Genomic DNA, 25,119 nt, shown 5'->3' on the forward strand with positions numbered 1-25,119 from the left:
GGCAGGGGGAGGGAGAAGCTGGCAAGAGCCCCAAAGAGTGCCAATGAAGGAAGGAGCAGGGCCATAAGGGTGGGGAGGAAAGTTAGGGGAGAGCCGGAAGCTGAGCAGGGCCAGGCTGGGCGGCCTGGTGGATGGAGTGGGGGCGGCTTAGGAACAGGACTCTGGTTCCAGCCTCTGAGAGCGGGCTCCCAGGCTGCCTCCTTCCTGCCCAGACCACAGCCCCCCACCCTCAAGTGAGGGCTCAGGAAGGACAGAAGCGGCCACCGGTCTGAGGAAGGCCTGTTTATTAGGAGGGCGCGCATGCGCTATGGCTTAGACGGCAGACAGCAATGTCAGTGGGGTTCGCGGCCGGGGGCCAGGAGGAAAGGGAAGGTGGGCGAGGTCCCTTGGGGGCAGGATCTCCCACAGCCACATTCCCCCTGCCTCCCACAGGGACAAGAGGCCTGTCCAGAGGCCACCCTTTTTTGAGGACACGGGGCCTCCATCCTCGGGCCCCTGGAGCCCAGGCCTAGGCTCTAGTGCAGCAGGAACGTGGGGCCCTGGCCTAGTGACCACCCCCAGCAGGGAGGGGGCAGAGGGGCAGCTCCTACAGCCACATGTGGCCTCCCCAGGGTCACACTGAAGCCCCCACAACCACAGCCTGGCCCCCATACGTTTTTCTCTTTCCCTGGAAGTGCCCAGGGCTCCCACTTGGGATGGCTGCTGCGAGGGTGGGGAGGAAATGGTTTGCAGAGAAAGGTTTGCTTTATTGCAGTGACAGAGAGGCGTCCTGCGGGGGCGGGACTCTGGTAGTAAGTGGAAACATGTGGAGCTGGAGCTCTTTTCTTTTTTTTTCTTTTTTTGTTTTTGGAAGAAAAGCAAAAACACAAATTCCTTTAAGTCAGCAGGCCCGGGCAGAGCAGCAAGGGCCTGGCCCACGGTCACCACTGCCCCTCCCTGACACTCTCTTCTACCTCGAGAGGGGCCCCCTCTCCCCTATCCAGCACCCAGCAGGTCGGGGGAGGGGCAGGACAGGGCTCACTGGGGTGCACATTGGTTCCTGGGTGGTGGTGGGACCAGCACAGCTTCTGGGAGTGAGGAAGCACCCCCTCCAGTCCGCTGAGGCTTGGGGGACTCTGGGCAGGGCCCGCGGGGCCGGGCCCGAGGGTCGTGCAGACAGGCGGGGAGGGGCTCAGAAGTTGCTGAAGATCTCGCGTTTCCGGTTCCAGTCCATCTGTGGCGCCCGCTTGTTGACTCGGGTGGCTCTCGCCTTCTCCTTGGCTTCGGCTGCCGTGGGGCTCAGGTGGAGACCACTCTCCTGAAAGGGGTCCCGCTTCCAGGTGCTGCTGTCCTGGGGTGGGGGGCAGAGCGGGCAGGGGGCCAGAGTGAGCCATGGACCCAAGCCCTCATCCCATGATCGCTCCCAGGGAGCTCACGCCCCAGGCCACCAGGCGGGGCTGGGGCAGCGGGCCCAACGGGGCATCCTAGAGGGGATGTCCCCACTGCCCAGGCCATCCGCTATATAAAAGCCCACCCCCAAGGCCTCTGACCGCCCCCCCCCTCGTGTGTGAACAAAGCAGTGGAGGTGGGCGGGCACTTGCTACCTCAGTGTCCTTGTCTAAGCCAGGCAGGTCACTTCGGGACGAACACGCTGAGCCACCATTGAGCTGGGAAACCAAGGGCAAGGTGTGGCTTCAGGGACCCTGCCCAGGAGCCAGGGGGCCCCCACAGACACACAGGCGCACGCATGCACACATCAGAGCCACATCTCTTCTTCTGTCCTGCAGCAGGCGCCGAGCCTCTACTGTGCTCCAGGCCCAGCCTGAGCAGCATGCGGGACACCCGGCAGTGATTGGACAGGTGCTGCAGAGGGCTGGAGAGCCGGCCCTGGCCAGCTTACAATAGGGATCACCCCCAAGAGCATCCCCTTGGGGGGGAACCCCTTCCCAAGGGGTGACGAAGGGGGACTCCAGGTCGCCGGCCAGTGCTGGGCAGAGGGAATAACAAGGCCAAGAGCCCCATGGGGCTGGGGGTGTGGTTGACCCGGGCCAGGACCCACAGGGAGCATGAGGTTTAGACTGGGTCTCACTGTCACACCAACACAAGGAGATGTTGAGGTGGGGGACTCAGTCAGGCCTGGGGATCCCTAGAGGTGCCCCTACAGTTTCCTGGGCCCACCTGGTCCATTCCCACCCTCTCACCTGGGCAGAGCTGGTCCCGTTGGTGACTGGTGATGGCAGTGGACCTGTGGGGACAGGGTGTCAGGGGCTGCCCAGGCCCCCAGGCTCCACCCCATCCCCAGGCCCCCAGGCAGCAGCCCACCTTCCAGATGCTCCTCAGTGGGCGTGACCCGCAGCCGCTTGAAGTACTCGTCCGTCTCGGGGTCCACCACTAGCAGCCGGGCCTCGTCCTCCCGCGCCTTGATGCTGGCAACCACCTCTGCGTGGCGCAGCCCCTCAATGTTATGCCCGTTCACCTGCCCCCAACAGCGTGGGGTCAGCCCTGCCAGAGGTCAGGCCCCCACAGGCCCCCTCGCCGCGAGCCACCCAGCCAGGTGTGGCATCAAATATTCATTGATATTGTCACCAGCCGTGGCAGCCAGAGGAATGTCAGCTCAAGTTCCCAGCATCTCTCCTCTTCCCAGCAAAGACTTCCCTGCCCAGAAACACGCTTGGGGTGACATGGGCGGAGACATGCTCAAGGGGACACGGGCCCAGACACATTCTGCAGGACACGGGCCCAGACACACGCTCCTCCAGGGGACACAGGCCCAGACACACACTCTGGCGGATGGGGCCAGACACACGCTCGGGGGGACAGGGGCCCAGACACACACTCGGGGGAACACAGGCCAAAACACACATTCCAGGGGACAGGGGCCCAGACACACACTCTGGGGGACACGGGCCCAGACACACGCTCAGGGGAACATAGGCCAAGACACATGCTCTGGGGGACAGGGGCCCAGACACACACTCTGCATGAGGGGCATGGGCCTAGAAATATAATCGGGGGAACACGGTGGAGACACATGCTCGGGGGGACAGAGGCCCAGACACAAGCTCAGGGAAACAGGGACCCAGACACACACTCAGGCGCACACGGGCCAAGACACACGCTTGGGGTGGGGGACACGAGCAGAGACACACGCTCTGGGGGACAAAGACCCAAACACATGCTTGGGGGAGCAGGGGCCCAGGCACACACTCGGGGGGGCACATGGGCCAAGACACATGCTCAGGGGGACACAGGCCCAGACACACACTCAGGGGGACAAGGGCCCAGACAGACGCTCGAGGTGGGGGACACGGGACCAGACACACGCTCAGGGGGACAAGAGCCCAGACACACACTCGGGGGAACACAGGCCAAGACACACGCTCTGGGGGCAGGGGCCCAGACACACGCTCCGGGTGGGGGACATGGGCCCAGACACACACTCTGTGTGAGGGGCACAGGCCTAGACACATGACTGGGGGGACATGGACAGAGACACACGCTCTGGGGGACACGGGCCCAGACAAACGCTCAGGGGGACAGGGGCCCAGACACATGCCTGGGGGGGACACACCAAGACACATGCTCAGGGGGACACGGGCACAGACACACGCTCGGGGTGGGGGACACGGGCCCAGACATATACTCTGTGTGGGGGTCATGGACCCAGACACACTCTCGGGGCTATCGGGCCCAGACACACGCTTGGTGACAGCCAGCACCCTGAAAACTCCATGACAGGTACCTCGATGAGTCTGTCCTGGGCGCGGAGGCCAGAGTGAGCGGCCGGCGAGCCTGGGTCCACGGAGCGGATATACTGTCCTGGCCGGGACTTGTCACTGTGCAGGTTGAACCCGTACCCTTGCGGGCCCTTCCGTAGGTGGCAGAGCCGAGGGCGTAGCTCCCTCGGGGGACCACCGACATCCTGCAAGTGCATGAGACCAGGCTGAGTTCTGATCTCTCCCACCCCACCCCCGAGGCCCCTGACCCAGCCCCCTGCCAGGCCTTGGCCCCAGAATGCAGCTGCAGTGGAGAAGGGTGAGAGGAACCCCAAATCCACACTCAGTATCACGGCCCACCCGGCAGCCCCGGGTCTCAGGGACAAACACTGTACCCACGTCTGGGGGCCCTGCTGGGCTGTCTGGGGCCGAGCTCCAGCAGCAGGATCTCGAGCAGAACCTCAGTTTCCGAATCTCAAACAGCCTCACGTGGGACCAGGGGCTTTACAGGGTGCGAGGGGACCTGCTAATGGGCAGCGCTGAACCCAGGCCAGGGTCCTAGGAGCTGCCACTCAGCACAGCGTCCTGGGTGCAACCCCTCCCGCTGCCCTGCCCAAGCGAGAGGCTGACGTTTGTTTTGTTTGTTTTGTGGCCTCTCTCACATTCCAGAGCCAGCTGGAGCCACCGCCACCCCCACAGGGCCCAGGGACAGGGCGCAGGGGCCTGAGCCCAGGGAAGCCAAGGGGGGGACCCGCCGTCCCACCCTCCCAACCCGGACACGGAAGGCCCACGATGCCCCGAGCACCCCCCCATCGACTACCCAGGGCCTCGCCGGGCTTTACCTCTGGCATCCTGCGGTACAGGGCTGTGGGTCAGGGGGCCGTGTGGCTGGGGTCCAGGCCCCAGGACCCCCACCCAGCCACGGCCTGGGGCCGGGACCACAGTGCCCAGCGGCTGCGAGTGCTCAATTAAACATGGCCGGTGGCCGGAGTGCGCGGGCGGGCAGCGGCTCGGGTTTCCGGGGCTGCTCAGGACTCCGGTGCGCATGCAGGGGAGTGTGTGCAGGGTGAGGGTGCTCTCTGGGGCCCCTCCCTGACACTCCACCTACCTCACCCTCAGGGAAGCTGTCCAGGCCCTAGGCACCTGCCCCTTGCTGCTCAGGCCACCCCCCAACCACTTCCAGCCTCGGGGCCTCTGAGCTCATTCTTAAACCTCAAATCTGACCCTGAGCCCTTTGGCCTGCCAGTCCACCTGGCTGTGGACCCAAGCGCTTGTTTTCTCACAGGGCAGGTGGAAGGCCCTGGCTCTGGGCCCCTAACTTGTGCAGAACACCCTCTTCCTGCCCAGCCTGCACCCCTCCTCTGGGACCCCTTCCCGGACCCCCAAAGCCTACCCACCCATGTCCTTGGGATCACAACCGCAGGCCACCGCTATCCCCATAACCCCAGGGACTCAAGGGGCAGGACAGCGGCTCCTCGATCCCCCAGGGGTTCCTCTGCTCAACATGGGCTGAAGGGATGGGAGTGAGACCCCCCCAAGTGCCCCAGGGCCCCCCACCCAGATTCATTCCCTCTCCCAGACACATCTGGAGGCACAGACTAGGAGTCCCCCCACGCCAAGCCCCCCACAGCGGTGCCTCTCCAATCCAGGCTGCTGGAGCCCAGGTGCCGAGGCTGACAGGTCGGGAGCAAAGCCACAGCCAGGACCAAGCACACCCGGCAGGTATGACCGGGCCCAGGTGTGAGCGGTGCGCGGCCAGAGACCAGACACACAGACACAGGCTTGCAACCCACTACACGGCGACACACGCGTTTGAGAGGACAGCCCTGGCGCTAAGCCCTGCGGCTTCTTCTCACGCCCTCCATAGTGACCTCCCTGGCGGGTCTCTTGAGGTCCCCAAACAGGAAGCAGGACTGGGGGGGCATCCGGGGCCATGAGGCCAGGCTGAAGTCACATCCGGGTTTGGGACCATCCTGGCCATCCTCCTGCCTCGGCCCAGCACGCCCACTGCTCACCGCACCAGCCGAGAGCCTTCTCTGGAAGTCTTGCCCTAATGCTCTCCTTCCCAGCAGCACCCAAGGAGCCCCGTCCCCCACACCCGACCCCCAGGCTGAGAGCTGTGCTGGGGCAGGGGCAGGCTGCGTGGAGAGGCCCGTGCAGCAGTGGGTCAGGAGGGGGCGTGCAGGCTCCGCATCGCTCACATTCCTGCCTCCCTGCCCAGGCTCGGAGCATTTCCTGCCGCTTCCCAGCCAGGCCCTCGGGCTCCCACTGGCTCTCTCCATCAGGCAGCCCCGGAGCTGGACAAGCCCTGGTCTCAAAGCCGAGCAGTGACCAGACAAAGACGCTGGCTTGGGGGTACCCCAGGAGCCGGGCTGTGCCCCCCCAGATGGTGACTCACCAGCCCTGGCAGAGAAAGGCCCCCATTGTTGCTCAGGGTCCAGCCTGCTCGCACCAGGGTCACCGGGGCATCCCCAATCCCCTCTCCTGACCCTGAGGGACATGGGCTAAGCTGGGTTGCTGGGGGTCCTCCTTGCCTACCCTGCCCCCACCCAGGCTGACCTGCGCGAGTCCCCAGGACGGTCTCTGTGGAGAGGCTCCTGCGGCTGGGGCCAGCAGTGTGGCATCCCCAGAGCGGGCCATGGGAGGCAGGAGAGAAGTGGCAGGCACCGAGTGTCCAGCTGAAGTGGCCTAAAGTCTCCAGCCAGCCCAGGCCACCACCCATTTATCCACCTCCCACAGTGGCCCCAGCTCCCCAGGGATGGGTGGGGACGGGGGGGTGGCCTGAGTCACTTTGGGGAGCAGGGTGGCGGCTGAGTCCCCCTCCCCTGCTCAGGCCCCAGCTAGGCACCCCGTACTGGCTAGGTTTCAGTCCCAAGAAAGGAAGGAAGGAAGCTGCTGGGAGGCCCTGCCCTGCCCCCAGGACCCGGGGCTGGGGGGACAGGGAGGCCAGGGAGGGGTCCCCGGCGCCACAGCAGGAGACAGTCCTGCTGAGGCTCCCAGGGCTCTCCCACAGGCACAAGGGCCCCCATACTAGGCGGTGAGCCCCCACAGGACTCCCACTCACGTGCACCCAAGGACCTGTGGAACCGGGGTGGGGGCCCAGCTCTGTCCCCACCTCCACGGCCCCAGCATCGCAGCCTGCCCCGTCTGTGCAGGGGCTGTCCCCTGTTGTCACTGTCAGGATCAGCTGCGCTGCAGCTGGCCTGGCTGAGTCACCATTGACTAGGACCCCACAGCACCCCCATGGGAGGGCCTGCCCCCTCAGTGCCCTCCCCAGCCCCACTTCCCCCAGCCCAGCCAGAATGGGGGACAAGGAACAGAGAGGCCAGGAGTAACTCAAGGGCCCCTGACTCCCAGCTTGGCCCTTATGAATGAATGGTGGGACGCTTCATTCTGCACCAGAGCCCAAGCCGTCCATCCCACCCGGCCATCCTGCCTGCGGGCACCCCCTCCCAGGCACCCTGACCGCCGGTCGGTTTGGGGAGGTCAGCCAAGGCCCGGCTCTTCCTCCAGACCCTCTGAACTCAGCCTGTTAGACAGCAGGAGGGAGGGCTTGACCCTGTCCTCTGGGCCTCCCCTGCAAGCCCCATCCCCAGGCCAGCCCCCACCACAGAACCCTGCTAGTCAGGCCCCACTTTGTTCCTCTAAAAATACGCCCAGAGGAAGCCCCCTCCTAAGGCTTCCTGCGGCTCCCAGAGCCTGAAATAGCAGAGGGGGAAGGTCCCACCCAAGGACAAGGTGCCTCAGCACCCCACCCTACAGATAAGCCCCAGGGCGGATTTTTCCACAGGAAGGTGAACTCAGCGTTTGTGTCTAAATCAATGGACAAATGCCTGGAGGGGAGGGGCGCTTCCTCTGGGAGGTAAGACGCCCCTGAAGGAGAGGGGCTCCAGCCCGCTGGCCGGCCAGGGAGCCAGAGCAGCCCGCACATCAGCCCAGGACTCCCTGAAACCCCACAGCCGACTTGGATTCCCCCTTACTTGGGCCCCCCGACCATCCCCGCTGGCCTCTGGAGCCCAAGGAACAAAAAGCATCCTCAGGGTTCAGACCCAGGCCTGTGCCTAGGCTGGCTTCCCGCCTGAAATGCCGTCTCCCCCAGAGACCCGGGCACAGCCAGCTCACACCGGAGACTCGCACACCCGGAAACTTCAGCTCTCACACCTTCACCGGCATGAGGCCAGTGGGTCTCAAAGTGGGATCTGGGGAAACCACTGGAATTGAATTTCTTTAAAGAAAAAAAAAAAAAGGCGCCTGGGTGGCTCAGTCCCTTGAGCGTCTGCCTTCGGCTTGGATCATGATCCTGGGGTCTCGGGATCGAGCCCCACGTGGGGCTCCCTGCTCACTGGGGAGCCTGCTTCTCCCTCTCCCACTCCCCCTGCTTGTGCACTCTCTCACTCTCTCTCTATCAAACAATATCTTTTTGAAAAAAAGGCAAAACGGGCATAAGAAACGGTGCCATGGGGTTTCAAGAGCATAGAATGATCAGGGCACCGGGGTGGTTTGCGTTCAGGGTCATGATCTCATTGAGTCGTGAGATCAAGCCCAATGTCAAGACCGGGATCAGGCTCCACACTCAGTGGGGAGACTGGCTGGGGATCCTCTCCCTCTACCCCTCCTACCGATCTCTCTCTCCCACCCCCCACCTTTCTCTCAAAGAAAGGGAAAAAAAATAAGATCTTTAAAAAAAAGAGAGAAAGAGAACGAGAGAGCGTGCAGAACAAGCAGAGTCAGGCTCTTCCTCTTGGCCCCCCTAAAGTAGGACGCCCCCAAGTCCTGCCACACAGAAGTCAGTAGAACAGCAGCCCCCCACACAAACACATCTTCTAGCTCTTCTGGCCTGGAGCAGATGCAAGAAGGAAAAAGCACCCCAACCGCTGTAGACCCCAAACTGAGGACCCAGCTTAGACAGTGTCCCTGGCTGTCCCCAACCACGCACTGCCCACAGAGGAGGACCAGGCCCTACCTCCCAAGGCCTTCCCAGCACAAGCAGGCTCCTTAGACAGGCAGACACCTGACATGAACACAGAGCCAGCCGCGATCTGATCCGTCCCGGGACCTCCCAGCAGACCCTTGCCAGTTCCGTCAGCCACTAGGGTGGGCTCATCAGAGAGACCTTTCCAAGGCCAGGAAGCTCTGATGGGTATCCTGGGGAAGAGGGCCAGAGACAGGGGGCCAGGGACCAAGGTCACGCTCCCCTGGGCCCACCTGGCTCAGAACACAGGCTGAGGGCAGAAAGAGTGGCCCCAAATAGGCAAGACGGTAGTCACCAGTCGCCCCAAGAGGCAGAGGGGATGGAGACTTCTGGAGGTGAGCGAGGGGGAGACTGGCTGCCATCAAGCGGCAGACACGCGGTTGTGGGAGAAGTCGGGGCTCCCCCGCATGCGAGCCCGCCGTACCTTCTGGCCAGCCTCGGAGCCCAGGCTGCTTGCACGTGCCCAGTCCGGCTTTGGCTCCCAGGGGTCGTGGGCGGGTGGAAGCCCTCGATGCGCCATCTCCTCGGTGCAGGTCAGCTGCCGCCGGCGGAGCTCTTCGTCCGTCTCCTTGTCCACCACCAGCAGCCGAGTCTGCCCTTCCACAGCCTTGATCCTCTGCACCACCTGGGCCGGGCAGGTTGGGGGGAGCAGGTCAGCAGTCGGCACTCTGGGCAGCACATGGACAGCGGCGCCACCCAGGGCTGGCCCCGGCTGGTGGGACGGCAGCTGGCCTACCAGGGGTGGGTGGCTGGACCGAGAGGCCCGCCGGCTCCGCCCCCCACCCCCGGGGCCCCAGCAGCTCCCTCCCTCTTTACCCAGCACTCCTGATTCGGGGCTGTGAGGGCTACAGGGTCACTGGGGAGCCTCGCCTCGCCCCGGGTCTGGTCCAGGAGGGGCTGGGAAGCTGGGTGAAGCAGTCAGGCGGTCTGGAAGGCGGTGCACGGCTAAGTCTGGGGTTTTTAGGATGTGCGTGTGTGCACGGATGTGTGGGAAGGTGTACATTCAGGGTCTATCTTTCGGTCTGGGGTTGAGGGAACAAGGGCTCTCCCTAGGTCCCCGTCTGGGGATCTGCGTCCACTGCTGTGCTCAGTAGTGGAGCATGGATGTCGAAACCCCTGCTTCTGTGCTCTCCATCTGCCTCCAGACCGGACCCTGACCCCCTGTTCCTGCCGGACCTGCAGAGACGGGAAGGCCTGGTTCCCGAGGCAAGGAACCCGCTGGGCACCCACACACAGCCTGGGAAGCAGGGCTCAGAGCCAACAGAGGCCCCCTGTGGGACAAGTGTGGCGTTGGGAGCACTGGCGTACCTATGCAGGTGTCTGTGAAGTGTCCAGAGCACGTGCTGGGTCATGGAGTGTGCATGTCGGGGTGTGGTGTGCAGGGAGAAGGAGTGGTCAGTGCCCCCTGGGCATCGGGGTAGGAAGGACAAGACCCCCACCCCAAGTGTTGGGGGAAGGCAGAGTGGGCCCTCATCAGCTGCTCAGCAGAAGCTGTCAACAGATATGAGGGTGTGAACCAGGCCCATCTTCCCTGGGCCCTCCTCTGTCCCCCCCCCTCTCCTGGTGAGAGCCACTGGAGGACCCCAGCACCCTGCGGCTTCCTGACTGTGGGACTCAACCTAGACGCTTGATATCCTCAAACATCAGCTTCCTTATCTGGAGAATGGGAGCTGTGACTGCACCTGCTCCCTCCTGGGCCAGCATGGTTCTGAGCGAGAGCTACAGAGACCAGCACCTGGGAGCCTGGAAGAAGCAGGTGCTCTGGGGCTAGGGCTGGCAGTGACGGTTAACCCAAAGCCAGGTGACACTGTGCCAGCCCCTCCCTGTGGTCTGCCGAGCCCAGATCTCCGGCCCACCGCCACCCTCCTTCAGCAAACAGCTTTATCCAGCTGAAACTCTGGGTGCAGGACAGAAGGTAGGCAGACGGACAGACAGGCAGAGGCCTCAGGGGTAGAAGAAGGAGTTCAGCTGCTGGTGCAGCCAAGAACCAATTTACTAATCTCTAGGCCCCAGGGCTGGCCACGCAGACGGGTCACAGACTCACAGGGGCTGGGGAGGACACCAAGAACCCTGAGCAGAAGGGGTGGAGGGAGCTGGACTGACTCCAGCCGAGTCCCTGGCCAGTGGGAGATAGAGTCCCCAGGGAGCAGAACCTGCCAGAACAGACCCTGCCCTCCTTCTGGCCCTCGTCCCCAGTGGCAGGAGGCAGGGGGCCGCGGCAGCGGCTCCTACAGGGCCGGGCGGCCTCCAACGAGGACGTGTTGCCACCAGCAGCGACTCTAAGGAACCCAGACGCCATCAGCCAAAACACACATTAGTACACTGACCTGCCAACACACACTAACTATTACACCCAGCCAGGCAGGCAGACCCATGGGCCCGGACACACACACACACACACACACACACACCGGACTGCAGATCTGTGCGCGCACACATACCTAGAGGTGCACATTCACACGTACAGTGCAGCACGTGCACACACACACACATACAGGTGTGCCCTCACTGGGGGGTACAGGTACCCCGGGGGGGCAGATGTGGTCACACATGCGTGACCCCCAGAGGGACGTGTACACACACATACCCAGCTGTGTACACAAGCACGTGTTTACACTCACAGACAAGCACTCAGGCCCCCGCCAGGCATGGAGACCCCCCAGGGTGACTGACGCCTGCACTCCTTGCACACTGAGGCCCGAAGGAGACTCCAGCGCTGGGGCCCAGGGCCCGGAGCCGCACTGCGGGCCCCTCCCTGCCAGGATGCCCCCTCCCCGGCGCAGGAGCCAGCTGGCTGAGGCGGAGAGGGGAGCAAGGAGGCCGGCGGCCGCTGCCTCCGTGGCCACGTCCGCCACCTCGTAGCGGGAACCCACGCAGGCCCTCGTGCGACCCCCTCCCGCCCCGGGCAGGGCGCCGAGGCCTGGGCGCACGCAGCGCCCGAAGCCGTGGTCGTTGGCGCCCCGCGCGAGGGAGCGCGAGGCGGGGAGGCGCTCCCCGGGGAGGGGGCCCGGCGGGGCGGCGGGCGGGGGGCGGGGCGCGGGCACCCACCTGGTGGTGCGTCTCGCCCTCCACGTTGACGCCGTTGACCTCGACCAGCCGGTCCCCGGCGCGCAGCGCGGCCGCTTCGGCGGGGGAGCCCGGCTCCACGCGCCGGATGAACTGCCCGCGGCGGCCCTTCTCGCCGTGCAGGTGGAAGCCGTAGCCCTGCTCGCCGCGCACCAGGCGGCACAGGCGCGGCCGCAGCGGCTCCGGGGCGGCCATGGCGGCGGCTGCCCACCGGCCGACCACCGGCCGGCCACGGCGCTGACGCCTGCCGCGGGCAGGCAGGGGCGCGGGGGACGGGCGCGGAGGCGGCGGCGGCGGCGGCGTTGGGGACCCGGCGGCGCCCTCGGCTGCTCCCGCTCGGCTCCCGTCGCCTCGGGCTCGGGCTCAGGCTCGGGCTGCGGCGCCGCCCCCGCCCCCGCCCCTTCCCCGCCTCCTCGGTGGGGCCGCCCCCGCCCCGAGTCCCGGCCGGTCCTGGCTGCGGCCGGACTCGGCACCCTGCCAGTCCCGGGGGCGGAGGAGTCCGCAGGGCTTTGGGACCCCCTCTGTCTCCCCCGGACTCTGGGCAGCCTCCCTGGCGCCAGCGCCTTTGCCTCCTAGTCCAAGAACATTTATTGAGCACCAACTGTATGCATTCGTGACACGGAAGCGGGCTCTTGACCTGAGAGAGGAGTGGAGAAGGGGTCCTCAGGCCAAACAAATCCACATGGGGGCGGAGGATAAGAACAACGGCCACAGCTCTGTCCTCCATCCTCGGGAACACACCCTCCCTTGCCCCCTCGCTGTCTCTGTCTGGGGATCTGTCCTACACCCAGAGCTGCCCTAGACCAGCGGAGTCCCAAGATGGTCCAGGAGGCAAAAAGGAGTTTGGAAATGAAAGGCAGCAGCCCGCCCCTATATTCTGGAGGCCAGTTACCAGGTGGCTCCCGCCCTCCCCAGGATATCGTTTTTTGCTTATCTGTGCTGGGGATGTCTGTTAAACATTGCCCATCCCCCAACACACAACTGTCTCTGCCAGGGACCCTCACTTGTGCCCCTGCTCATCCCAGGGAGAGATGACATGTATCCAGGACTTTGGCCTCTGACCTCTGGCTTGTGATCAGTGCTCAGAGAAACTGCTTCCATGAACTAGCCCCTGTGACCCACCCCCTGACCCCAGCCCACCCTTCCCTCCATCCTTCTCCCCTAGCGTCTAGCTCCTATCCCCAGCATGAGTGCCCCTTCCCCCAACCAGACAAGAATGACAACAGAAAATTGGTTATGCTTTGTCGTGCCTCTGAGTACACTTTATCTGGAAAATCCCAAGGGTGCTCAGGCCATTTTGCAGATCAAGAAACTGAGTTCTAGGGGCGCCTGGGTGGCTCAGTGGGTTAAAGCCTCTGCCTTCGGCTCAGGTCATGATCCCAGGGTCCTGGGATCGAGCCCCACATCAGGCTTTCTGCTCAGCAGGGGGCCTGCTTCCTCCTCTCTCTCTGCCTGCCTCTCTGCCTACTTGTGATCTCTGTCAAATAAATAAAAAAAAAAATCTTAAAAAAAAAAAAAAGAAACTGAGTTCTAGAGAGGAATGGGACCTAGGCAAGGTTCCCCAGCTCCTCTTAGGCACTGCTGTGAGAGTCCAAGTCCACACTTTATCATGGAGCTCTTTCTCAGCCTCAGATACAGGAAGACAGCTGAGTTCCCCCTCAGCCTGCCCCTCCCCAGCCTGCCCAGACCCCTGCACATACCTGGTCCCCGGGGGTCAGGCATAACCAGCCCATACAGTTCCCCATGGGGGCAGAAGCAGGCTCAGTTCGGGTCCCCGCCCTTGCTGCTCCTTCTCCCCTCTCCAGTGCCCTTAGCCTGGGCGCCCAGGCCCCACCCAAGCACAGGCTCTCCTCTGGGCAGCCTCCTGGGTCCCAGCCCCTTGGGTGTCCACACCCGGCTGCTGCCCCTAAAAGCCACTTAGGCCAAGACTGCATGGCTGCTTCCCCACCCCCACCTCTAAGTTCCTGGCTGATGCAGCCATAGGCTCCCGCTGAGCTGGCCACCTCCATTTGTCTGCTTGCCTGTCCAGAGCTGGCTTGTCCGGTCTGTGACTGCCTCTCTGGACCCAGCCTGGTGCTGCTGCTCCTGAAGGCTGTGCCACGGGTGCCGTCTACCACATACCAGCCCGGATGGGGCTTTGGGGTAGTCTGGCAGTTTGTGGCATGGGGCCATGCCAGAGTCTAGGGAGGTAGCTGGATGGGAGCCCCCAGGCTGGGGTAGAGAAATAGGAGCGCCTGGTCCTATGGGGAGGACCTCCCTTGGAGATCGCCGCCCCAGCACAGAAACTCCCAGGATCAGCCTCAACCAGTCTGCAAAGATGAGGGAGGAGTAACCAGGGACATGTGGTCCCAGCCAGGGGCCAGAACACTGCATCACAGGGAAACAAAGGAGGCTCCAAAGCAGAAAAGAAGCTGGGAAGGACCAGGAAGGTAACAGAGTAACAAAGGCAACATCAGAGAGTAACAAGGGGGGTGGTTAACAGGCGCAGGATAAAGGCGGCAGGGAGAAGGGCAGGTAGATTCCGCAGGGGTAGCCGGAATGGGTGAGGGGAACACGTTAAGGATGGGGGCCCAATGAACAAACGCAGGGAAAGCGAACCCAGCGGCTCTCCGGGCAAACTCTCCCATGCCCTTCCGCCAGCCGCGGGCTCTACGTGAGACAGAAGTGGGAGGCAGAGAAACCGGCCAAAAAAACAGCATGACAAAGACCAGAAGAGCGGTGCGCAGGGGCTATAAGGCGTTTGGGTCGCCCGGCACCAGGCCAGGGGAGGTGATCCGCGAGGCCCGCTGCAGGCGGGGAGGCCGGTGGGAGGTGATCCCCACCCCTACCCCCGACGCCCTCGCTGCCACCTTGCTACACAGGCCTTGCGATAAACAGCAGGCAGACCTCTCGGGGCTTCCCTCTCCTGGGCTCTCAGAGGGGCCCCCTGGGGTAGGGGTAGGCCCAGGGCTCCCGGAGCAGGGAAGGGGCTTTCCTCTGAGCTTTGAACCTAGCTGCCAGGTGCGGCGCCCCGCAGCGATGGGCGGAGCTTGGGCCTGGGCGGGGACTCCGGGGCGTGGCCGTGGGTAGAGGCTTGGTCGCCGGCGGGGGAAGGCGTGGGGGCCCTTCTGCAGGGTGGAGCCATTACTCTGACGCCCGGGTAATGCCCTGGAGCTTCCCGGGCCGCGCCGCCTCCCTACTGGGTATTAACGGCCCCATGGGATGACAGGGCCTCGCTTACGGCCGCCCCCTTCAGACTACGCCAGGCCTCTCTTCAGAGCCCGAAACTGCAGCAGCCGGGACCAGCGCGACGTTAAGAGAGAGAACACGACACCCGGAGCCGAGAGGGAGAGAAACGGGGAGAACCGCGCGGACCACCGGAGGGAGGTGGCGCAGGAACCCGCCCACTCGCTCTGGGCCCGCCCACCACCGCAGGCGCGGACTGGGGCTGAAGTCCGAAGGCGCAGCCGCGCAGCGCCGCCTGCCGGCTCTCGGTGGGATCGCTTCGCTCAGGGGGCTGGCCCGGGAACCCCCACCCGCTCCGGCTCCAACTCGGTCCAGCCTTGCCCTGCTGGGTGGCGATTGAGAGTGAGGCCGGCGCCTGGGGGCTGCTTGCACTGCAGGGGCACAGGGGTGCCAGGAAGGCGGTAGGCAGAGAAGCCGGGCTTCTGTCAAGTCCCAAATCAGCACTGCTTTTTCACCTTGGACCTGGTGTCCACCCCTCTGGACTGGGGTACCTCCAGGCAAGGGAAATCTAGAGCCTCACCAAGTGTCCAGCGCTTGTGACCAAACATATGCAGACCACTTGGCCCCGGCGCGGAGTTCCTGCAGTCTGTGTGGGGAACAGGAAGGAGCAACAGGACCAGGGGACAGGGCAGCTGTGTGGCCCAGCCCCAGAACGTGGATTTTGCGCCGTTGGTGGTGGAGAGTGAGGTGCTGTGCCCTGGAAGGGAGATCAGATCAGGACGCCCATGCTTTGAAAGGCCGAGTTTGGCGAGACGCAGGAGCAGGAATGGACTTGGAGTGCAGAGAATGGGTTCACCTGAGGAGTCTGTGGCCACCCCTTCCCTCAGGGCTGATCCTGGAATCAGAATCTGTACAGTCAGGGCTCGGTCAGTAAGAACGGGGAGGGCCGAGAAAAAAGCACTCACATTAGGAGAAAACATGGGGAAAAGGATGTACCCAGGAGATGAGCGGGAATTGCCAGTAAGGAGAGATGGGGGCCTCCAGAGGCCAAGGAGAACGTGGGGGCTGGTTCCATGTGAGTATCTCGAAGCTAATCAGCTCAAGGGGTACGGGACCACCCTCCTCTGCTCCTGGATGGCTGTCCTAGTGGAAGGCCTTGTCATATGGCCAAGGGAGGGCCCAAGGGCAGACAGCATCAGGGTACGGTGACTGGGTGCTTGGAGGCCCTGGATAGTTGTGAGAGTCAGAGCCCACGCAGAAGAGGGTTGACAAGGAAGCAGAAGCGGGGAGAGGCCCAGACACTTGTGAGCGGGAGCTGTAAGGGGGCCCAGGTGGAGGGAGGCCCTTATTCCCGATAGCAGAGCGTAACTATATGGGGGTTGGGGCCGATAACTGAAAATGCGGAGGCGATAAGAGTGGAAGGGTCTCTGAGGGGGCAGGGGTCCTTCCTCCCTAGGAGGAGAGCGGGGTCTTGAAGGAGGGGCTGGGGGTTTGCACTTGCTCTCCAGAAGCCACTGGATGAGGGGAAGGAGGGGTGCAAAAGCGGTCAGGTTTGAAATGAATCCTGGGAGATGGGGGAAGGGCTGGGTGGACTGCTGCTTGGTCGTAAGGTCCCTTAAGGAAAACATACTCCTCCCCAGCCTGGCCAGAGGGCATAGTGAGGGGGCACTCTGGGGCTCCTGGGAGGCTGGCATTGGGGGCTCTGACTCTAGGGTGTGAGTCCTGTTTCCCTCTTTCTGGTGGATGGCAGTGGGACCCAGGGTCTGCCTTGCACCTACCTACCCTGCGACCTCTCCTCTCCTGTGGGACCCTCGGACCTCGTCTGATGACCCCATCCTGGAACAGGAGATGCAGTGGCAGAGAGGGAAGGGGACCAGTCTCTGCCTCTGTCCCCTCTTCACCAATCCCCCAAGCACTTACAGATCAAGCTGGTTAGGAGAGGGCACACCCCAGGCCAGGGACAGGGCTCCTGATATTTGCCAGGGCGTGAATGAAGCTATTTGCACCCTGAAGCGAGATGCCACGAACACATCACAGAAGAAAGGCATCACACGCGGGAACGCATGAACCAGGCAGCTTTTATTGGCCAGACAGACCATCTGGCCTGGCCTGAGCTGTGTGCCCAGGCAGACAAGTAGACTCCCTCTGGGTCAGACAAGGGGCATCACCAGCAAGAGGTGCACTCAGGATGGCCCTGGGGAGAAGTGGGAACCGGCAAAGGTGGTTCACTGTGCAGACCATGGCTGAACAGGAGACACGCCAAAGGCTCTAGAAAGAACAAAGCAGGACCTTAGGGAGACGGCGGTGCACCCTCCACTAATCTTCCCCCCAACTACCGTTCCCAGATGGGAAGGGTAGGAGGCTCCAGGAAAACCTTTCTGGGCAAGAAGTGGGAGATAGGAAGATCGTGGGGTTTCTCGTGGGCACGCAGATTTCCCCAGACATCCTCCACCCGCTGCGGTCCCCGCCCCCTTTCTCTCCCCACGTACCTGGCCTGCTTCACCCGGGTCCAGGAAGGGGCCCCCAGCCGGGGCTCCAGTTCCTGCTGGGGCTCAGTGGCGTGCTGGCTCCAAGGCGCACTGACCCCGAGACCTGCGCTGGGGTTCCCGCTTCCCGTCTCCAACAGTTCCCGAACCCCCGAGGAGAGCAGAAGAGCACCGCGGGGGATGGGCTCCGGGGAGAGGGTGTCTTTGGCAAAGAGCCTTTGGGGGGACGCGCCCAGGCCTTGGGTGTCCCAGGCAAGGGATCCGGCCACAGGGCGCAGCGCTCGGCGCCACACGTAGGGCGATCGGCGCAGCCCCATGAGCAAGCCCGCGGCACGGCCCACTGTGTGGTAGCGGGGACTCGCCACGTGCTTGTACCAGGCGCCAGCGGGGGGCGACAGGAGCAGCAGGAGCAACAGCAAGGCGCGCACCGCAGGGCCCCGCATTGCCGGGCCCCGCGCCAGGGCGCTCAGGTTGACTGCCGCCCGGCGGGGCAGGCCTGCAGCTGACTCGGCTGGGTCCGGGCGCACTGCGGGACCTCGGCGTCGTCGGGGAGCTGGGGGAGCGTCGGGTGGGCCAGCGCGGCGGACCCCGCTATAACTGCTCGCCAGCCCCGCCCCCTCGCCCCCACGGTACTCGCTGCGCTCCAGAAAAGCAGGAGGAGGGCTGGAGAGGGAAGAGCGGCCCAGGCTGTTGGGACAGGGGCGTGGGTTGTGAGTACCTTCTCCCAGGAGTGGGCCCTCAGCTAGAACTCTTAAGTGATGCTCTGCTGGGGACGCCCCTGCTCCCCGCTCAAGAAGGACTGTCAGGACACCAGGGTGGGGTGGGGGGACGTGTCCGGGGATGCCTCCTGAGCTAGAACTCTTGCAGGTGGGCACCAGAAGACGAAAGACTGGGGGGAGGGGGGCTATAAGAACCCTAGTGGGGCCAGAAGCGCTGACTGGTGGGCATCCTCCGCATCATTCAAGAACCCTCTATGCATCTCCTCTCCTGAGGGCTGTCTCTTGTCCCCCCCACCCCTTCCACCCGCTCTGGTGAGTCCCCTCCAGCCCACCTCCCAGCTGCAGCTGGATGCTTGCAGCCACAAACTTGGCCACATGGGCCCTCCCTGAGATGGTTAGTGCTTCCCCACGGCTTCTGGAATAAAAAGTAAACCCCTCCTCTTAGCCCTGCCCCGGCCTGGGCAGGAGAAGGCCCTGTGGACCTCCAGCCTTCTCTCTGGTTGTGATACCCCCTCCCCCAAGACTACTGTCTCAGATGGCCAGTTTTCATCTTTCTGCCTTACCCAACAACCTGTGATGCTGCCTGCCTCTGTGTTTCTGCGCCCAGAATGTCCTTCCCACCCTTGTACTCGTCCCTCAGGATCCTGTCTGCATGGCCCTGATCCAAACGGTTCCCTGGAGTATTCCGCTGTGCATGCGTCTAACAAACCTCTCCAGATGGGGCGCCTGGGTGGCTCAGTGGGTTAGGCCGCTGCCTTCGGCTCAGGTCGTGATCTCAGGGTCCTGGGATCGAGTCCCGCATCGGGCTCTCTGCTCGGTGGGGAACCTGCTTCCCTCTCTCTCTCTCTGCCTGCCTCTCCATCTACTTGTGATTTCTCTCGGTCAAATAAATAAATAAAATCTTTAAAAAAAACAAAAACAAAAAAAAACAAACCTCTCCAGAGGGCAGAGCCAGGCCCATTCTTGCCTGAGTCCAGCCCAGGAGGGATGCAGGCCCCAAAATAATCTGACCTTAGCCCACCCCCAGCAAGCACACAACTCATGGAACATTTCCTAGGTCCCAGATGCCAGGGATCCTGGAGAAAAAAAAAAAAAAAATTTTAACACTTTTTTGTCAGAGAGTGAAAGAGGTGCTCACTTAACCAACTGAGCCACCCAGGTAACCCTGAAATGTCTTATTTTGATCTCCAAACAATACCATGAGGTGGGATTTTTTTTTTTAAGATTTTATTTTGGGGAGCACGTAGCAGACTCAGTCATTAAGTATCTGCCTTCGGCTCAGGTCATGATCCCAGGGTCCTGGGATGGAGCCCCGCTGGGGCTGCTTCTCCCTCCCTCTGCCCCTTCCCCAGCTTGTGTGCGTGCGCTCTCTCTCACTTACTCCTTCTCTCTCAAATAAAATCTTCTAAAAAATTTTTTAAAAATTTTATCTTCTAAAGTAATTGCTACACCCGATGTGAGGCTTGAACTCAGAACTCTGAGATCAAGGGTCACTGGCCAGCCAGGTACCCCAAAATGGACCAGTACCGACCTCCTTTATCAATGAAGTAAGGCACAAGGAAAATGAACTTGCTCAGACCACTGCTGGTTAAGCGGTGGGACGAGTGGGGTCCGACCTAGAGCCCCCCCAGCCTGACAGCACCGCTGTGGGGACCAGAACTGCAGTTCTCCATGGAAACTGCCCCTCGCTCTCTGCCAGTCTTCTCAGCGAAAGGGAAGGCGAGATTCTGGGAGTGAAGGCAACAGCCTTTCCTCCACGTCAAGGGGCCAGAGGTGCTGGGAGGACAGAGGGTGCACCTCTGAGGCAGGAGGGACCCAACTTGGTTGTGGGGAGCCCTGGGGGGCACTCAGAAGCAATGCAGCCCTCCCTACAAAGGCCCTGCGGAACAGGGGAGAAGTGAACCAGGCCCTGCGCCCTCTGCTCGGTGGTGGGGATGGGGGGGAGGCATGCACCTCGACCTCTCCTGTCAGTTTCTTCACCTGCAGACTGGGGTGGTGAGAGCCCCTCCTCAGCTTACTGCGAGTACGAATCCAGGCGTGGGTCTCGGTGCCAGGCCTGGCACACAGTAGCTGCCCCCAGAATGCATGGGCCACCATCTCCTGCTGTTCCTGTTGGAGGCTTCCTGGCCTCCTGAGCTGTTGGTAAAAACGCTTTGATGGAGAGGTGACTGGCGCAGGGACTAGTCGGGTAGGAGGTGAGAGGCAGCTGTGGGCGCACCTGGAGGGGCCTGGCGGACCACAGGGACCTGGAGCTGTGTGGAAAGCAGCCTCCCTGAGGGGGCCCTTGGCCTGGAGAGCCGCCTGGAGTGTGCAGTGGGCGGGCAGCACAGCCCGATGCGGGCTGCTGGGGTCCCCTGACGCTGCATATCCTCCCTGCTAAGAGTACTTGGTGGGGGCGGGGGGTGGGTGGGGGGCTGCCTGGAGCCCCACCCCACCCCAGTTCATCAGGGGAAGGTTCCAGTGCCCCTGGCGGGGGCCCAGCAAAATCACTTGCAGCAAGGTGGTATGGGTTCTGGGGCTGCTGGGACATGAAGCAGAACGACAGGTACCAGCATGGATCCATTTCAAACACAGCATCACAGAGAGTCCCCTGCAGGACGCCATGCTCCAGATCTGAAGTTTAAATACCTGTCCTGCTTGTTTATGGCTGTGAAGCCCATGAGACGATGAGGGCCCCCGCTGAGACAGAGCGGAGCTCCTGCTGGGCAACAGTGTGCAGAAGGCATGTGGGGAGAGAGCCCAGGGCCAGGCTGGGGCAGCAAAGCACACCACAGTCCTGGGAACTCCCAATGTGGGGTATGGAGGACGAAGGGCTCTGTGCCCTGCCCAGCCCTGAGCCCTCCCCCCACTGCAGGAGTCACTCTGGGAGGAGGGGAGGAGGTGACAGGCCCAGGAGGGCTGACTCTCCTTCCTGGGCCTCACCTCTCCCTTCATCCACCCAACACCCTCCTAGAAACCAGGGAAGCATGGCTTCGGAGTGCCTGCATGCTCCCTTTCCCCAACGGCACCAAGCTGCCTGTGGGCCGGGGCCACTTGCAGTCCCAACACCGCACACAGGCCCTGGCCCCAACAAGGATGCCATCCTAAGGACGGTGCGATTGAGCAAATCTGTTTTGTCTTCTTTTTAAAAAAGTATTTATGTCTATCAAGGTAATTTACATTATAAAAAGAATGCTAGTATAGGGAAGAACTTAAAACTGTCCCTCACCCACACTTTCACATCCCAGTACTGCTCTCCAGAGGCAACAGCTCCCAACCCCTTCAGCTCTCTCTGCCGGTACTTACCCCTTATTTAAAAATCACAAACTCAACTGCTATCCCAGCAGCGGCTTTCTAAGAAGCCACGATGTACTTTGAGTAAACCATGCACGTCCTGTCTTCACAAGTGCATCTGCCATGTGTGCACGCGTGTACCTACTCACAGCCCAGAACAAGAAAGCAAAGATTTCCACTCCCGCGGAGCTCTCCTTGCAAGCCCCCCCGCCGAAGCCCCCAGTATAACTTATCACCTCATCAGGGTGACAAGCACCCTCAGCACCACCCTACGACACGTGGGGGACCAGCCAGCAGAATCCCTGGGCGTCACCCCCACTGTACAGGCAGAATAACAGCCCCTCCCCAAGACGTATGTGCCCCAGATATTCTGGAACCTGTGCACACCTACTAGACGCGGTAGAGCAGGGGAGAGAAGTTGCAGATGAAAGAACCGGGGGTGCTCATCAGCAGACCTTAGCAGAAGCAGATGGTCCTGAATCAGGCAGGTGGGCCAGGGCCATCACCTGGGTAAGTGTGGAGGCGGCTTCGGAGAACGGGGTGGAGGGGGTGTGTGTGACAAAGAAGAGGCTGGCAGGATGCACCTGGCAGACGGCAGACGGAGGAGGGGGGCCTCTAAAGCCGGAGAGGATGGGATGCATTCTCACCGGGAGGCATGCACCCCATCTGCACCTTGATTTTACCCCAGTGAGACCGCTTCCGAACTTGGGAATTCCGACTGCAAGATAGTCAATCTGTGTTGTTTGCAGCCACTAAGTTTGCGGTCATTTTTTTAACAGTGGCCACGGGAAACTCATGACCCAGCGGACATCAGTAACGCTCCTGCTCTGCTGCGACCACCGCAAACGTCGCTTTGTGGGTGAAACTGGCCCCAGTTGCGAACCACAGACCCTGAGATTGTAAACCGCTACTCTCCGATTTACCTGCTTTACGAGGCGCCAGAAGGCTTCCTACTACTGTAGATGAAGCTCTGGTCCCTCCCTCTGTTCGGATTTTGTCACCACTTTGGGTGAACTCACTGGCCACCGTTTATGTTGTTATGGCTGCGTAAATACTGTCCCCCGCCAAGGGGACGATCACTACGTTTCCTTTCCCATGAAGGCGTTTTCTTCTTTGCTTGTTTGTGTACATGCTCACTGTGCTACTTTCTCCCAAAGGCTCTGAGAGACAGGAGGAGTTCCTCAAAGTCCCTTCTCCGGATGCTCAAGCTCGCGAGGACAGCCTGGTTGGTTCCATGTCTGCTCCAGAGGCCCCGCTGTGGGAGACGGCAGCTTCCTGCTCCAGGCTGTGCACCCTCTTTCTGGAACATCTGTACAGGCACCTTCCCGCGCTCTGCTTTGGCTCTTGTCCGGGTTGGAGCCCGATTGCTGGATGCCAGGCCATGTTCCAACTGGTATACCCTAATGTTGTAGAGACAGGAACCCTCTGGCAGTTCCACGCAAGTGGGGACATGAGACCTAATTAACTTGTCCCTTTTATGTCCATGTCTCTATGCCTAGTGCAAGGATTTTCTAGGTGTAGAATCTGTGGATGAATAACCTACCTCAGAAATCTGAGGCCATCTCTGGGTTCCGGTGTTCCAGGAGTAAAGTCCTATTCTCAGTCCCTCCTCTAGGATCTTCTCCCTCCTTACCCGGTCCTTCCTAAAGTTGTCAGGGTCTTTGCTTCATCCGCAGTCCTCCAAGCGGACATCGCTTGCTGAGGGCCTTTCCTCCCTGGCTGGGTCCTTTCAGCGTGAACACTTGCACCCTTCGGTAATATAATCCGCGCCTCTCTGCTTTCTCTGTTCTTCCTCACATTCCTACGAATTAGACTGTGCGCCTTCTAGAGTCAGTGTCTCAGCTTCTTTATCTTCTGTCTGTGTGTCTGCTTGCTGGCAGATGTCTCCCAACTGTACCTTCCCAAACTGCTCTTGAGCTTTTACTCATGTTTTTAATTTCTAAGAGCCCTTTATTTCCTAACTGTTCTGTATTCGTTATTGTTCGGGGAATCCTAGCCTCATTGCATGGAAGCAGCATCTTTTCTGCAAATGTCAAATACAGCTTTTTCTTTTTTTTAAGTAGGCTCCCCACCCAACATGGGGCTGGAACTCACCACCCGAAGACCAAGAGTCACGTGCTCCACCGAAGGAGCCAGCCGGGCACCCCAAATACAGTTCTTTCTAAAGCTTCCTTTGGCTCCCTGGGTCTGCTTGGTGTGGTCCATCTTTCACACGGCAGGCTCTCCTCCTGAGCCTGGACGTCCTTGGCTGCCCTCACCTGTGAGTGACATCTTGATGCTCTTTCTGTGGGGACGTGGTTTTGCCGAGCGGGAGGCTTCACTGCAGGAATGGCTTTTCACTCTGCAATGGGGTGCGCAATAAAGCTTTTCTCTGGAGGACCCCAAGCAGGGGGGGTGGGGTGTGGACTGGATACAGAAGCCACGGCAGGGGTGGAGGGCCCAGGTGCCCAGCTTCCATGCACTGACCTGCAGGGGCTCCCATTTTCAGTCCCCTGCCTCGGTTCACCCTCAGTGAAACTTCTTATCAGCGTTCCCCCCAAAGGTCTCAAGGATGCTTTGTAAAGTGAGTCACTCTTCCTGTTGTTCCAGAATTTGTTTACATCTTTCACTCGCTGCTTCCTCCCTTCCTGTCCTTTTGTTCTCGTGGACTGGCAGTCTTTTACTCCTCTGCCTGCTGTCATTTAGTGGGGCTGTGACAGTGAGCAGGCATCTGCATGTGGCCCGTCCACCAGATTTACCTGATGTGATGATGACCGTTTTGCAACTCAAGAGTGAGGAAGCCAAGGGTTCAATGAGCTAACCAAGTTCACCAGCAAATAAGTGGCTGAACTGGGGTTTCAAGCCCATTTCTGTCTCATTCTCAAGTCCAGGCTCGCTCCCCAACAACACACTGCCTTTTTCTAGAAGGCTTCAGATTTGACTCTCCTCCTTTGATAGCAAAAGGGAGGTCTGGAGTGTTCCTGTCCCCCAAGGGTAGCGAGGAAGCCCTCCCTGCAGGGGCCTGAAGCCCAGTATTCACCACCGTCCACTTAGCAAGCCTGCCCTCATGCTTCTCTGCGCCAAGCCCCCGAGGTCGGTCGGGGGTGCCAGTGAAGAGCCTGAGTTCTTATCAGGATCCGGGGAGATAGCCCCTGGCTCCGAGATGGAGGTCATTAAAAAACGATCTTTTATGATAACAATTTGCATAAGTTTCTTATTTGGGGAGGCTGGGACAGGGTGTGTGTATGTGGGGGGTGCGCCTGCTGACCAGGCCTGTTTCTGCGTGAGCTGCAAATACAAGCGGCCTGGGCTGGGGGGAAACGATGGGCTCCCCACACGGCGGCTACATTTAGCAAATAAGCTGCAGAACGTGCGGTTTCCGATCCACACGAGACAGCACGTCTGCACGAGAACGGCCCACCCACAGCAGGGGCGCACTCACGCTGCACCGCGGGGAACGCCGTCCGCGGCTGCTCCGAAATTCCAAGCTGCCCGGCGGCGCTGCGTCGGCAGCGCAGTGGGGGCGCGCTGCGGTCCTGCCCGGGGCCTCTCAGCCCCCGCGCCTCCCCTCTGGCCCCCGGTCCCCAGCCCGCGCCCCTCGTCCGGCCCCCGGTCCCCAGCCCGCGCCCCCAGTCCGGAGCCCGCGCAGCTCGTCCGGTCCCCTGGCCCCCGCCCGCCGCCCCCGGTCCGCGCCTCGCCGGGGCGGAAGTGACGGCACGCGCTTCCGCCGGGCGGGGCCGTTGCTGGGCGGGACGCTGACGTCG

The 25,119-nt window shown here is 61.8% G+C and overlaps 2 protein-coding genes across 10 annotated transcripts; both read right to left on the reverse strand.

The window, feature by feature from the left end:
* Nucleotides 1-1,087: 1,087 nt before the first annotated feature.
* Nucleotides 1,088-11,943, reverse strand: SLC9A3R2 (SLC9A3 regulator 2). Of its 4 annotated transcripts, none has more exons than XM_044233179.1 (7): nucleotides 11,716-11,943; nucleotides 9,092-9,292; nucleotides 3,722-3,901; nucleotides 2,302-2,455; nucleotides 2,181-2,224; nucleotides 1,584-1,646; nucleotides 1,088-1,330 (listed from the first exon to the last, which is right to left on the reverse strand). In XM_044233179.1, exons 1-7 carry the CDS (start codon nucleotides 11,926-11,928, stop codon nucleotides 1,172-1,174), a joined length of 1,014 nt encoding a protein of 337 aa, XP_044089114.1. In that variant the 5' UTR covers nucleotides 11,929-11,943; the 3' UTR covers nucleotides 1,088-1,171. The 4 variants fall into 4 exon arrangements, with proteins under 4 accessions (XP_044089114.1, XP_044089111.1, XP_044089113.1 ...); XM_044233176.1 differs by having other exon boundaries at nucleotides 1,581-1,646; nucleotides 11,716-11,928; XM_044233178.1 differs by lacking the exons at nucleotides 9,092-9,292; nucleotides 11,716-11,943 and adding an exon at nucleotides 6,255-6,403.
* A 5,013-nt stretch (nucleotides 11,944-16,956) lies between these two features.
* Nucleotides 16,957-24,879, reverse strand: NPW (neuropeptide W). Of its 6 annotated transcripts, none has more exons than XM_044233099.1 (4): nucleotides 22,300-22,404; nucleotides 20,122-20,239; nucleotides 17,388-18,071; nucleotides 16,957-17,166 (listed from the first exon to the last, which is right to left on the reverse strand). In XM_044233099.1, exons 3-4 carry the CDS (start codon nucleotides 17,825-17,827, stop codon nucleotides 17,124-17,126), a joined length of 483 nt encoding a protein of 160 aa, XP_044089034.1. In that variant the 5' UTR covers nucleotides 17,828-18,071; nucleotides 20,122-20,239; nucleotides 22,300-22,404; the 3' UTR covers nucleotides 16,957-17,123. The 6 variants fall into 6 exon arrangements, 5 of the variants coding, with proteins under 5 accessions (XP_044089034.1, XP_044089033.1, XP_044089032.1 ...); XM_044233098.1 differs by lacking the exon at nucleotides 22,300-22,404 and adding an exon at nucleotides 21,764-21,874; XM_044233097.1 differs by lacking the exon at nucleotides 22,300-22,404 and adding an exon at nucleotides 20,322-20,534.
* Nucleotides 24,880-25,119: the final 240 nt, after the last annotated feature.

The sequence above is a fragment of the Neovison vison genome, chromosome 14 (assembly GCF_020171115.1).
Source record: "Neovison vison isolate M4711 chromosome 14, ASM_NN_V1, whole genome shotgun sequence".
Lineage (NCBI taxonomy): Eukaryota > Metazoa > Chordata > Mammalia > Carnivora > Mustelidae > Neogale > Neogale vison.